Consider the following 13,922-nt stretch of genomic DNA (forward strand, 5'->3'; position numbering starts at 1 on the left):
TTTCTTTTAACTTGACAAACATCATATGTGTGATTCATGGCACAATTAAAACGGGATCAAAAAATGATTTGTCTCTCTCCATTCACTACCATACGAAGTTTGTCTGAAATAAGGTCCCATGAGGGAAACCGGAAGAGGCAGGACTTCGGCTCTCTATGGCGCCGAGTAATGGCCAGAATATTTTTTGCAGACTATTATGATGTCACAATGAAGTTGACCTCCGACCTTTTGGATATAAAATGTCATAACTGAATATGTTTATCCTATTAGACATTTGTGTAAAATCTTGTCATAATTATCATATGATAATCACAGGCGTGGAGGCATACCATTTTTTTTTTTTTAAAATCAGTATTTGCATTCTGAAGGATTTACCGGGCAACAGAGTCTGAAAGAGGAGGATACATTATTATTGTAATAGGTCATCTCTATGCGCTGGCCCTAACCAAAGTCATGTCTGTGCATCCTGTTTTTAAGGGCAATGAGTGAAGAAAAAAGGGGCCCGGCAATCCTCTTATTACAACTGACCAGAAATTGACTTTACTGGAAACAGGATCAGCCTGAGCTGTAAATCTGAATGAGCTTTGTTTGTGAGAAACCAGAGTAGTTTGCTCAGAAAATACCTACTTTTACACCAGAAAAAAGCAAGTAACCAAGTAATGTTTTCTTTCTGTCTCACTGCTACAAAATCTGAAAGCTTTACTCAGCATCACTATAAATATTGGCTAATTTGCAAATACACTCACCCTTAATTTTTACCAACCATTTTGCGGTTTAGAGGATAAATAATAATTTATAGAGAAGCTGGGTCACAGGATGCACAGCATGACATTAGATGACTGATAGTGAAGACGCCTACACACTAGAATGATTCCAAAGCTGAAATCATAGATGCTAAACACCCGAAATCACATCAAATCCGGCACCGATTAGGTTTGCAATTCATGCGGATCAAAAGTGGACAGACAGCAAATCACAGGAGACGATTCCATCGCAAGAAAACCCTTTTCCCAAGCAAAATCGGAAAGCCCGCCGCTGCACAGCGATTGATTGGTTAAAGCCAGAGCGATGGCAAGCTTCAGTGTTTAATGGTACCTACCTGGCCTGCCTCCAGACAAGACCAATCTGTCCTCAGTACATTTTAATACTGGAACACACAGGGGGACATTGCATGTTTATGAGAGATGAGGGTGCTTACATAATTGTATGCATATGTCAATTTGCTTGGTCATTCACACACAGAATGTTCACACAGCAAAAGAAAATACATCCACAAATAACAGATCAACCCAAGACAAGAAACAGACATATAGTACATTTGAATGAGGAATGAGAGGCAAAAGATACAGCCTAACAGAGGAAAAAAAAATATCATTGAGATAGAAAACCACAAAAAACAATAAAATGGTAATATGGGTGGTAAAGAGAAGAAGTCGACTGAGTACTGGCACAGTTTCTGTGTATCAACTTAAAGGCAAGAGAAATCCTTACAGATTATCTGATGGCCATCATCACCATCAGTCTGCTACTTGTCTAACTGCAGTCCATCTTTCCTGCATTTAAATCTGCCATCTGCCTGAATATTGTATATTGAACCTGATACACAATTATTTCCCTCCTTCAGGCCATGGTCAGGTCTCTGAGAACACCTCCACGTACACATTAAAAGTATGTATCCCGTATTTCATGCACACAAACTTGAAAACAGGCAAACAAAACTGTCAAGCATGGATGGGACGTGAAAGCATAGATAGGAAAATGCACACAAAAATACTCGCTGCCTTCTTCCCTGGTCACAGCAAACCTGGGTCAGTGGATAAGCCATGTTAAGCCACTCTCATGGCATTAGACCATGAAAAACACACCTAGCTATCCGCCCACTCCTTTCAGCACCCAACAGGGATCAGTCGGCCCGCCTAACCTTTCTCTCATCTCCAGTGAGCACTGAGGAGTTGTAAGCCGACACTGGCATTTAACAAATGAACTGGCATTGAACTGAGAAACAGCCATCCATTTTCTAAAGTGCTTATCCTCTCCAGGGCTGGAGCGAATTTAAAAAAAATATTAGGTGAAAACTGAGCTTAAAAAAAAAGGTTATACAAATAAAATAAAATAGGCGGTCAGGCAAAGAACTGACTCTAAACCAGACAGAAAACAAATAATCCAGGTACCAACCTCCTCTTTTCTCCTCCAGGACTCCTGGGTAAGGCCTCGATTTCCATCGGCGCACAGGCAGATGCAGCTACCGGGCTGACCACAGGCATGGCTGACCAAGCACCTCTGCTGGGAGAAGCCTGCAGAGGGGAAGAAACTTTTCAAACTTTTCACTGTAAAATAGTTCAGTCAAAGCACAGCACTGTAATATTTGAAGCTGTTCATGTCATCCAACTTTATCGAGGTATACAGATGCCTACAGTCTGTTTTTTACTTGATGTTTTGAGTCTCAATTATTCCTGACTTCAAAAACATGTTTAAGTCTGCTGCACTACTCTGTTTTGTTCTCCTGTCTAATGTAGAAAGAATTTAAATACGTACTGCTGGTTTGCTCCTCACCTTGGTGTCTTTGCTGGAGCTGACACCATTGCCTGAGGAAAGAACCCTGCGAAAAGAAAGAAAATGAGCAAATGAACAAAAACCAAACACCTTGAAAGAATTCCCAATACTGTACATGGATATATACTGTAAAAAACTGGACTGGTCTTTAGTGTCGTCTGGACACTTAAGAACACTTAGGAAATAAACAAGGGGCTCTTAAAGTCTCCCACAATGCTTTTAAATGTGGCCCTGCAGCCATCGAGGTTGGCAAATTACACAGAGAGGTGTGTAGTTTGTGTTGACTAATGAAGTACAATTATGGGCAGTGCAGAAGTACAATTTAAAACAGTATTTTTTCTCTTTTTATTTTAAGTCGACCATGTTATCCTTCAGCCAATTTGCAAATCCCCATACTTATTTAATATGGCAGTACCTTCCTCCTTTTGACACAGCTTTAAATATCGCACATTTTCCTTAAAAAGGACCTGCACTGTTAAAGTAATGGTCTGTCCAATTAGATGTAATAAAAAGTCACAGAAGTGGTTGTCATCACAAAGCTTTCAGTGCACTGGTCCCATGACAGCTTAAAACTACCACTGACATCATGTCTTTAGCCCACACACATATCCCTATAACAAAAGGCTGCCTCAGTCTGTAACGAGATTACGGTCGAGGCTTATGAATGAATTAAGAGTGTGTGTGTGTGTGTGTGTGTGTGTGTGTGTGTGTGTGTGTGTGTGAGTCACAGCACTTTAAGCAACAATACCTGTAGATGTAGATACACTTACATGATTTATAATTAAGCAATTTCCTGTCAATTGTTGTTATTTATCACAAATAAAACAACTTAAACAGGATTACACAACAGCAGGGCTATGCAAATAAAATGAGATAAATCTTCTACACAAAATTAAAATTAAGGCTGTAAAACAAGATAGATAAATTGAATCAGACAGAGGCACAACCACAGTGTTTACGTGTCAGTGTACTTACTCTTGGAGATGAAATGGTCCTGTAAAAACACAAAGAACAGTAGTTTAAGTAACATTATGTAATTATTTTACATAAAATAACAGCTTCAAAATCATTTTGATGGTGCAGTGTTTTGTAATAGGCTGAATGGTGTCTCTGTCACTATCACTTGTTTCTGCGCTATGTAACTTCAGTGAGAGGGTAGGATCACAATGTTATGTGTTGAAAGATATTGCTATTTCTGCATGTAAGGGTAATGTGTCATTCTGTGCTTATTAACTATGTTTAAGTTAAGTCACCTCTGTTCTGCATGGTTCTTCTGGAGTAACGTCGACTGGGCCTCCTCTCAAAGGAGGCTGACCGCCGTGCTTTGTTGGCCTTGGTCGTCTGATACTCTGTCTTTCCACTGGTCACACAAACAAACACAAAAAATATATTTTTCACTTGCAAGGTGAACTTGGTAACGTGGGCCAACGCAGGTCAAAGTATTAAATAAAAAAGATAACTCTTCTTTATGATTCTTGTGTACATCTCATTATCCCCAAAACAAAAGGCACGGCACTGACCCCTGCTGAACTCTGGATCCATCCAAGCGATAACCGTCTTCTACCAACAAACCCTGTAACCTCTGTGTTAAACCAACATTACAGCCAATGCTTATCCAACTGGGTAATGTTTAAACACACACAGAAGGGGAACCGCTGGCTATTGCGGTATGTGGACACTGAGTGCCTGTCTTGTGCCACTGCAAGTATCTGTGTGTACACACGTGGGTTTTTTTTTGTATGTACAGTGAATGATACTATGAGTCAATCTGGGATTATCTCTGTTGGAACGTTCAAACACACGGTACAGAGACAAACATGGCTCTCTAGATTTGTGCCACTTAACACTTAACAGCAGTTTCCCATCCCCCCCAATGTCTTTTCGAGCGAGCCCAGCTGCATTCGATTCCCACAACAATTTCAACTGTATCCAGATAGAAGCCACTGTGCTCAGGAAACAGATACACTGAAAGATACTGGACATTTGAGATACATATGGACAAACATTGCCTGTCACAATTTGCCCGCACAAAACTGTTCTTGATTCAATTTATTATGGGACTTGGGAAAGCAGTTTGTGCCATCAGTGATGATTTAGGTGTGTTTTGTTTTAAAAGACACTGCGCACTTGTACAATCATTCATTTTAGATTACATAAAAATAGAAAGATTTGATTTTACTCTCCACTCCACAAACAGAGTAACAGTAGCTAATATTAGCTTTAAAATTGAGTTTGCTAACATAGACAACCAGCCGATAAAATCTCCATAGAGGCCCTTTAATCTAACATTGCTTGAGAACTTTAAGCCCTGCATATTTGGTACAAAAGGACATTGCAGCCCTTGTACATCATCCCGCTCAGCCTAGAAGTAAAAGTTCCTAATTTAAAAGCATCCGTAACCCTTTGCTCTCCCATCTATGATCCCTCTGTTACCTGTATCTGAAGCGTGATCCCATGCGAATGAATCCAGAGCGTGCAGAGTTCTTCTGTACCGGCCCTCTCAGCCTAAAGAAAGCATGGTGTTCCACAGCACACTTCCAGAGGTGCTTACAGGCTTTGGGATGGTCCATCCTGAAGACAAACGTGTGCTCCTGTTCTTTGCCCTGTGGATAATTGGTGTAAGGTAAGAGGACATACAACATGTACTTTACAAAATGGGCATTTCAAGTCAGAATGCAACCAGGACAAGGTGTTTGTAGATCAAATTCAACACTTTGTCATTTGAAAGTCCTTCTGTCCTAGCCAACATATTTTCAGTCAAACAAAGCTCATGTACTAGTTCGAGACTAAAATGTGAAGAATGAGCACTACAGTGTGTGCAGATGCTGCCTCATTAATCTGATTTCGCTTTGTGGCCAAGATGAAAAGTCTGGCTGGCACCACAGCCGGTTTCAAACTTGCACTGGAGCCATTCCAGTGTCACAGTCAGATTCTTTGGACTTCTTTACCATGTTTCCCTACTGTCATCTACATTCAGGTGCTCTTAACACAGGTATGTAAAAATATACATCATGACAAAGAAGAACCCCTGACTATCTCACCGTAAGCCAAATGAACACCCTACAAACCAAACCAGTCTGTAAATGCTGATCTGTGATCTAATGCAATAAAAAGCCTTTCAAAATCTCTTATGCTCTTTTAGGTATAATCACAATTTGCCACAGATTGCCAACAAGGAACTGACACCAAGGTGAACTAGAAGCAAAACTTGGATCCAGTTGGGTTCTCTGATTGGGGTTGGGTTTTTCAAAATACACCAAGAAATAGTGGCAACAGACGTATTTAATACTCAGACAAAGAGACAGAATCACAAACAAGTTCTCAGACAAACTGTACATTCTTAGGCTGACATTCAGACTAGCCACCTGCTCACAGAAATGTTGCTTGACATAGAGACATCATTCCTCAATCTTCAATGCAATGAGCCCTGATAAGACTGACAGCCTGAGCTCTCTCTTTTGGTTTCATTATTGATGCTCATTCTGTATACATGTGTGACAAACAAGCATCTTGATAGAGAATTGAGAATTCAGGTAAATTACAGTAAATTCCTGCGGTGACAGGACTAGCATACAGTATAAAACTGATTAGGACAGAGTTGGGAGGGGAGACCTGTGTGTGGAGGAGAATGGCGCATACCAGGAATACCAGAGGGGGTGGGCTTCTTTATTAACCTCTCTCACAGACCTCCAGGATGGACATAAACAGACTCTTTCATATACACTAGCCTCTGGGTAGTACAATACTAAGTCTTGTTTCATTTTGATTTGGAACCAACCTCTTCTCGAGCTCAGGGACCACTTCAAACAAAAGTTTTAAGGGGAGTCTTTCTTGTTATGCTATTCAGAAGAAAGGTCTACTTGAGTTCGTAAATAATTTTCTCTTTGTCTTGTCAGAAAATGGCAGCATTATAATCCGGTTATGATATGTGGTAAAATGTTGAATCATCAATGAGAATCATCTTGTTTAACCATTTCCTTCATTTTTAATAAGAGGACAGAAGAGCTCATTTTACAAGCTGTCTTTAAGTATCACATATTCTGCACACAGACATACATGTTTATGGTTGTTGTGAATGCTTAGTTGTAACACACTAAGTGTGCACATGGACAAAAGAGAAGTTGACAATTGTTTTGTGCACATGTTAATACTTCTTTTCCTTTGAATCCGTGTCACTGTCAGAACTCTTATTGCTACAAACTTGGTAGGTTCTGTTGTTAAGACTGGGTCACTGATACACTGCTATCAAGAGGAATTACAGAGCGTGATTGAATGCATGTTCTGCATTTTTAACATTCCAGTGCATGACGAGTATGTGAATGTGTGTGCTTACCTGTTCGTCATCCTCCACTACAATGAGCGTTAGTTTGCTCTTCTTGAAATCCAGACAAGTGATCTTCGGCCTACAACACACAGAGAAAATCAGACACACACAAAAGCAGAAAAAGGTGTTTCTATAAAAGGCATTTAAGTAAATATTTCATTAATTGGGGATATAACAACACATACCAGAAGAAAAGCCCAATCTTGGTTTCTCCTTCAAACACCAGAACTCCAGTGGGTGTCAAACCCAAACTGTATTCATTACCATCTCGTGCCTGCAGGGCAGACACGGAAAAAAAGACAGGAACAAGAGAAATTAAAGAAAAAGAAAGAAAATGAGACAATTTTATGACCGTTTCACATATTTATGTTCTTATGCACACTCCTTAAAGTTCCATTTGCTATTAAAGTTATAAAGTATGTGATAATGAGTAAGAGAGCATGTCAGTTACCTTGACCATATGCATGTCCACCCCATACATTTCTAGCCATTTTGCTTTATTCAGGTAGTTAATTTCAGCTTGGGCTGGTGTCTGACCTCTGAAGGAGAGGAGAGAAGAAGAGTGGAGGGGAAGGAGACACAGAACAGAAAAATGTTTACATGATCAAACATAACTGCAGCCAAAACTATGAAAAAAGAGAAAACAATGAGATGAAAAAGGTGTATTTATAGGAGGTGTAACCGGTAACTTTCATCCCACAAGCTCACAGACAAAAACTTCAATTTGTCCATTCAGGATATCTTTGACCATCTTGTAAGTACATTCGTCCTTGTAGATATTAAGTTTAACCGTTGTAGTGAAATGCTGACCTGCACTCCTTCCATGCATTGAATATCGCCAGCTCCACATCTTCTGTCTGGTTGGGGACGAAGCGAAATTCTGTCACCAGGTCCACATTGTGGTCTAATGGGTCACAATCACCTAGCTCAGCTGAAAACACACAGACCGCAATAATTAACAATTCAACCCTGTGAGTAACATACGGATTTGTTAAGGAGCTGTAGTTGTGGAATGCATGAGACTGTGCAGGTCTATCTAATGAACCTGTAATTTATTGTACAATTCAGCTAAAGACTAAAAACATTCCTAAAATACTACTTTAGGGTTCAACCAAGACCTTGAACTCCAACCCCTTGAAAGAGGACCCCAGGAAGAACGCCTGATAATGTGGTAATAGGTAATCCTAATGGACGAAATAACAAACAAAGCCTCCCTCCATGTCACAGCACACAAAATACTGTGTAGCGTTAGGTCAAAGACTGATGAGCATCTGAGTTCCCTCTGAACAGAGGTCATAGATTTTATCAGGTGAAAAAAGACAAAAAGAAGATCAAGAAAAGGTAAGAAACAAACAATTCACTATCTAAAAATGAGTGTGTTCAAAACATGACAAATAGTAAAATAAGAGAATAAATTATTTTAGAGACAGAGACTGAAAAGCCTTGTTTCTGATTACATGTTGCACTGTTTTGGTAGACAGGAGCTTCTAAAACTTCAATGTTTAGCATGTCCAGCTGTGAGGAAAGCCTCAGGATATAAAAGGAGAGAAAAGAAAAGCTTATTCTATCCCTATCCCAAGAAATGTCAGTGGACCAACTATATAATTCTGAAAAAAAAAAAGGAAAATGAAGGCAGAAAGCTCAAGTGAAGGAAAGAGAGAAGACAGAAAGGGTGCTGGATTAGGGGGCCTCCGAAGAGGATGAAGCACTAATGAGCTGGCATTTACCCCACAGTGACTTTGTGAGTGTGTGTATGTGTGTATGAGTGTGTGTCCATGGGTCTGTGCACGCAATCTCATTCCATAAATGTCTCTAATGACTCAATCTTTGTTCCTCTGAAGCAGCGCTCATTTTTGACCATTGAAACAGTAAATATGTGTAGTTTAATAAGGTATCAGCTCTTTGCCAGTCAGCAGTTGGTAGAAGAGAAAGCCAAATCAATTTCTACTCCAGCACTGTATGAAGCTATGGAAACATCAATAGCCATGACATGGACACCAGGCTGTCCTACTATAAAGTCCCCAACTGAAACTTTGATAAGCAAATATTGCCGTGAACAGGAGATAATATTCCTGCTGTTACAGACATTTGACTGAGACTTCTTTGAAGAAAATTACATGGGGAAGAAACAATGTCCCACAAAAGAGTTTCTTTATTTATCCTATTTTCTTTGTTATTGTCAAAATTAATACATTACATAGTTTATTTATCTCTGCACTCTTTTAAAATAGCTCTACATATGAACATCATGGATTATAAACATGAGGATGAGAACCAAATGCCCAATAAATAAAAAAATAAATAAACAAACACTTTTGCTGCCATTGTTTTATGTGTGTTTGTTTTATCCCATTTTGGTTTTTGACAATCAGAAAAAATAAGGATTCAGGATAATTACAACATATTTGCTCTTAAATCATTGGGTGGTTAGCCAAAAGAATTAACCAACTCAAACCATTAGCATTTTGTAGAACAGTTTTTAAGTTAAAATATTTAGTCACTAGTCACATAACTAAATATCTGCTTATTTTCTATTCTAGGTCACAGTGGCAATAGGCAGAAGACAACCCCAGATACATCTTTCTCCAATAACATCCCGCATCTTCTGCTGTTGGATACTGAAGCCGTTGCCCACAAAAACTCACCTAGCTCCTCTTAATCCAGAGAGGCAACGGTTCAATTATAAAGTTCTTCTGAAAGACGTTTAACAATTTTTCCTCTTTAATGCAGTTGAGGAAAATCTCATCCAAAGCCAAATGTGTCTGCAATCTCACTGTTTCTGTCGCTACCAGAAGCTACACCACTTATTGTTGGCAGCTGTATTGTAGTGGAGGGATTTATGCGCCTCATTGTCCATGGCAGCAATGTTTCCAGGAGCGTCACTCACAGAAGATTCACAAAGACAGCCATGACTGGTTCAATAAACAAGGAAAACTCTTGTGGCTCACTGCTGGCTTGTGAGTACGTGGCTCTGTGCGGTGAACACCTTGTGGCAACTCAATTGTGATGTAGGGGCATTTTGGCTTCAGACCAGGCTTCTATGAGAGTGGACCATGCTCCAGCCCACTTTTACTACACAGGCCTTTCGGGGCTCTGTGCAGTAAACTCCAGCATTACACATCACATTGCACATACAGTTCATTGGGAAAACAATGGCAGCTGCTACAGAGTCATTACCACAAACAGAGCTGGAGAGAATCTGCTTACCCTGTAGCGAGAAGGCAGCTAACTCCACCGCTGTCTCAAATGGACATTCTAGCCTGAAAATACAGACATGGTAAGAGTCATAGCAAAATAAATGAAATAATAAATTACCCTACATCCTTCACTGAGTTGGACTGGTTTCTACCACTTCTTTTTAGTATTCAGCCAACCAATTCAAATGTTTCTTTGTGGCAAAAACGCACACTTCCCAGTCCAGTCTATTCCCAGTCCACTTATTGACTACTGTTAATAATTCTGTTCACCAGCATGTAATCCTGTAAGCCTCTTACAGTAACATGGCCATGACAGCCAACACAACAAATGGATTTATGTTGAAAGGGATGACAACTGATGAAGAAAGGCAACACAGTGTCTTGTCTCAGACAAGTGATTTAAATGTTAGTTGTGTGAAATAATTAAGGTTAAATAACAACAAAACAAGGCTACTTGTATTTACTATTATAACAAATTCAGTACTCAACATCAATTGTTAAGGGGCCAGCAATGGATGGAAAATGTTTCTTTGGAAACTTTCTTTTCTTGTGGTGTAGATCAAGCTTGTTGGTATTTAAAGGCATTTACTATCATCTACTGTCAGCACCTAAACCAAAAGGTGCCCAAACTTTCTTCTGTGTTCTTTATTTTTTTTACCGTTGGACTACCTTTGGCCTGCGGGCCCGACCTAAACTGTTACAATATATAACCACTGCCATATGTCTTTAATGTTAATTCAACAATCTTTCTGGCTGACTTGCTTTCTCACTGAACATTTATTTGGAGTGCTATGACACCACGATACTTTTACTTACTTGCCACTGAGGATGTCTTGCTTTAACTGTAACACAAATAGGTATCTGAAAGAAAAACAAAACAATTCAGTTGAATACGGTAATGAAATGTGACTACCTCACGTAGTTTTAAGAAATATGAAACAGAAACAACCATCTATGCCAAACTGGCAACATGGACCACTGAAGCAAATAACATTTTGTTTTGGAATCAATTGTAAATATCCCCAAAAAAGTACTTCCTACAAACTTTTAAAAAGCTGATAACTCTGCAGAAACCACACGTTTCACACTGTTTTATTTAAAACTAATAATACTTCTGTGTTTGAGCTTACATAGACAAAAGACACAACCTGCTTGTATATCAAATCTCATCCAGAAGCAGACATAACACCAACTTTCTTTTAGGTATATTAAATTAGGAGAAAAAGCCCCAAAGCCTGAGTGCACCGGGCAAAGTTCAAATGTTTGTGGGGGTAACTCACCTGGTGAGCTCCTCGTGCAGGTTGTTCGGTTCTGAGGAGTAAAACTTTACTCTCATGTGAAGGCAGTATGGTGGACCAACTGAAAGACAGATCAAAAGGACAGCTGATTAATGTTATAATAAAGCTTAACGATCAAATTATGTAAGAATCAAAATACAAGGGTGAAAATGTACTAAACTTGTCTGAAAGATCACATTCATTTACAACCATACAAAGACTGTTTTGTCATTCACAAAAAAAGTATAATGAATCAGTGCACTGTGTCAAAGAATGTTTTGAGCAAATATGTAGCAAATAAATATGCACGGGGGTAAAGCAAAAACATGGGTAGAGGGAGAGCACTTCTGTATACTTACTTTTTACTTGCTTTTTGATACTTTTTGTGACATCAAGCCAGTGCTGGAAAAACATAAAGGTGACAACAATGTAAAAACAAAGCAGCTTAGTTTGCTAAAAAAAACAAAAATAAAATCAAAGCCAATTTACAAACATTAAATATTTAACTGAATGAATAAACAAAAACAGTTAGTTTTGGACAGTGGACAGTTAAAGATAATGAAATGTTGAATGCTGGGAGGTCCTGTGACAAAATGCACACAGACACACTAACACAAACACTGAAGTCAGTGTTCTGCTCCGTGCTGTAATTCTTCTTGGAAGTTCAGGCTCTATGAGGCATGAAAAATGTCAAGGAGAGGTGGTTTGTGTGTGAGTGCATGAGTAAGTTAGAGAGAGACAGATAACAGAACTCACAGCACTCTCTAGTCTCCTCTCCCCCACATTCCTTATTACAGCCCTCCCTTCCTCCCTCTTTCTCTCCCACCCTTTTGATTCTACCTCCACCCCTCTCTGCTGAGTCCCTCCCTTCAGCTACATCTTTCCTCCCACCAGCTCTCCTTCCCTCCATGGCCTTCACACAGTATCAGGCTGAAGGAACAGGGTCACTGGCAGACCATTGACTTAAAACAGTTTGTCTCAAGAGCACAGTCTGACTCCCACAGCTGACAAAAGTCCCATAACCAATCCCGTTAGCCCATTCACTGGAAGGGAAAAATCCCTGCCTGAAGCCTTCCTTCAAATGTGTGAATAGTGATTTGGACTGAAATCTGAGGTCTGGCTGTGAATGGATGCTGAGAAGATTGCCTCGAATAGTTTGTTATTGACTCAAATTTTGATTAGTTCAATACATGAGATATTGTGCTTAATTACAATTGCTTGTATCAACAACTGCAGAAACAAAGTTACCTTCCATTGCAGGGTATTTATGATAATATGTCTGAATTTTTCAAAATAGTTTATAAGTCAATGTTATCTGTTCATTCATTGTTAAAAACAAACAAAACAAAATTGCAAATCAACAAATTAGGCAACCAACTGTACTGCACTGAAGTAGAACTTAAAAAACAACGAAAAAAACAAAAACTATACAAAGTCAGAAGAGACTATTCTGCAAAGTGTATCTTCATGCTTACCGGCACTTGTGCCGAGTCCATGAAGCGCAGTCCAAAGTAGTCTTTCTCTACGATGTCCAGATGGTACATAATCTGGTCAAACAGCTCCTCACCTTTGGCTTTTTTCTGATCAGGGAAACACACAAACAAACACAGGACTTGAGTATCTGAGTGACAAATTGTCTCACCTAGAGTCAGGAAGGAAAACACAAAGTTGTAAGTGAATATTGATACTCATGAGATCAGGAAACTCAGGATAAATATGTCAAAAGAGTCCTGGAGAAACCAGCCTTCAAAACCTCTGTAATATGACTGGGCTTCTCATGTTGACAATTATTGATTCTTGTGTGGGACGGTATTAACTTACATCATAAATTAGGCTTTCTAAAAGAAACCATTAGAAGGACTGTTTAGAGATTTATAGACATTTCTAAGATTGCAACCTCGGCTGAAACTAATGATTTATTTTTATTTACTAGATTATTGGTTTGTCTATATAATGTCAGAAAATAGCAGCTCTAAAATCAAGTGGTTAGAGGGATATTAATAAAACATTTTTAAGTTTGCATCTGATTCGTCTGAAGAAGTTCACAAGAGAACAACATCAAATTTCCATCCTGCCTATTGATATTGTTTTGATAGTGTTCTGCCTGATTTAAGTGAACATGTACTGAGTCGTGTCTTATGGATTTGGAACTGAGAGATACAGTTTGAGAAATTATTAACATGAGGTACTCCAAGTTTGAAATATGTTGCCCTTTCTGACACGGCCCGTACCAGTCACTGCCTGTGTCCTGCCTGGGACTGGGAGATCTCTCTCTCACATGCGCACACACACACACACACACACACACACACACACACACCATGAGGCACAGCGACAGGGTCGCCATGGTGACGGGGGGCTGAAGTGCCCCAGACGCTGAGGAGCTGAGGGGAAGTAGGGTGGCTGGATACCTCATGTGATCATTAGGAAAAGAAACCATCCAAGATCAGTCTGCAGCTGCATTTTTTATTTCTTTGCTGCATATTGTCTGTTAAATCATTACTTTCATTATCCATATTTGCACTATAACTATCAGTATTAACCAAAAGTATGTTTGACTTTCTACTCTTT

At 39.4% G+C, this 13,922-nt stretch overlaps 1 protein-coding gene across 1 annotated transcript in view; it reads right to left on the minus strand.

Annotated features, from left to right (window-relative positions):
* The window catches only part of epb41l5 (erythrocyte membrane protein band 4.1 like 5), a 35,911-nt gene that overhangs the window by 14,526 nt on the left and 7,463 nt on the right, over positions 1-13,922 (minus strand). The window contains exons 3-16 of the mRNA XM_073473249.1: positions 12,827-12,931; positions 11,711-11,753; positions 11,355-11,433; positions 10,891-10,935; positions 10,085-10,137; positions 7,688-7,808; positions 7,329-7,416; positions 7,063-7,151; positions 6,887-6,956; positions 4,987-5,156; positions 3,807-3,913; positions 3,529-3,547; positions 2,554-2,599; positions 2,176-2,294 (exon numbers count right to left, since the gene is read on the minus strand). Coding sequence (XP_073329350.1) covers positions 2,176-2,294; positions 2,554-2,599; positions 3,529-3,547; positions 3,807-3,913; positions 4,987-5,156; positions 6,887-6,956; positions 7,063-7,151; positions 7,329-7,416; positions 7,688-7,808; positions 10,085-10,137; positions 10,891-10,935; positions 11,355-11,433; positions 11,711-11,753; positions 12,827-12,931 — 1,154 coding nt within the window. The remainder of the gene's footprint in view (positions 1-2,175; positions 2,295-2,553; positions 2,600-3,528; positions 3,548-3,806; positions 3,914-4,986; positions 5,157-6,886; positions 6,957-7,062; positions 7,152-7,328; positions 7,417-7,687; positions 7,809-10,084; positions 10,138-10,890; positions 10,936-11,354; positions 11,434-11,710; positions 11,754-12,826; positions 12,932-13,922) is intronic.

This window comes from Pagrus major, chromosome 9, assembly GCF_040436345.1.
Source record: "Pagrus major chromosome 9, Pma_NU_1.0".
Taxonomy (NCBI): Eukaryota; Metazoa; Chordata; class Actinopteri; order Spariformes; family Sparidae; genus Pagrus; species Pagrus major.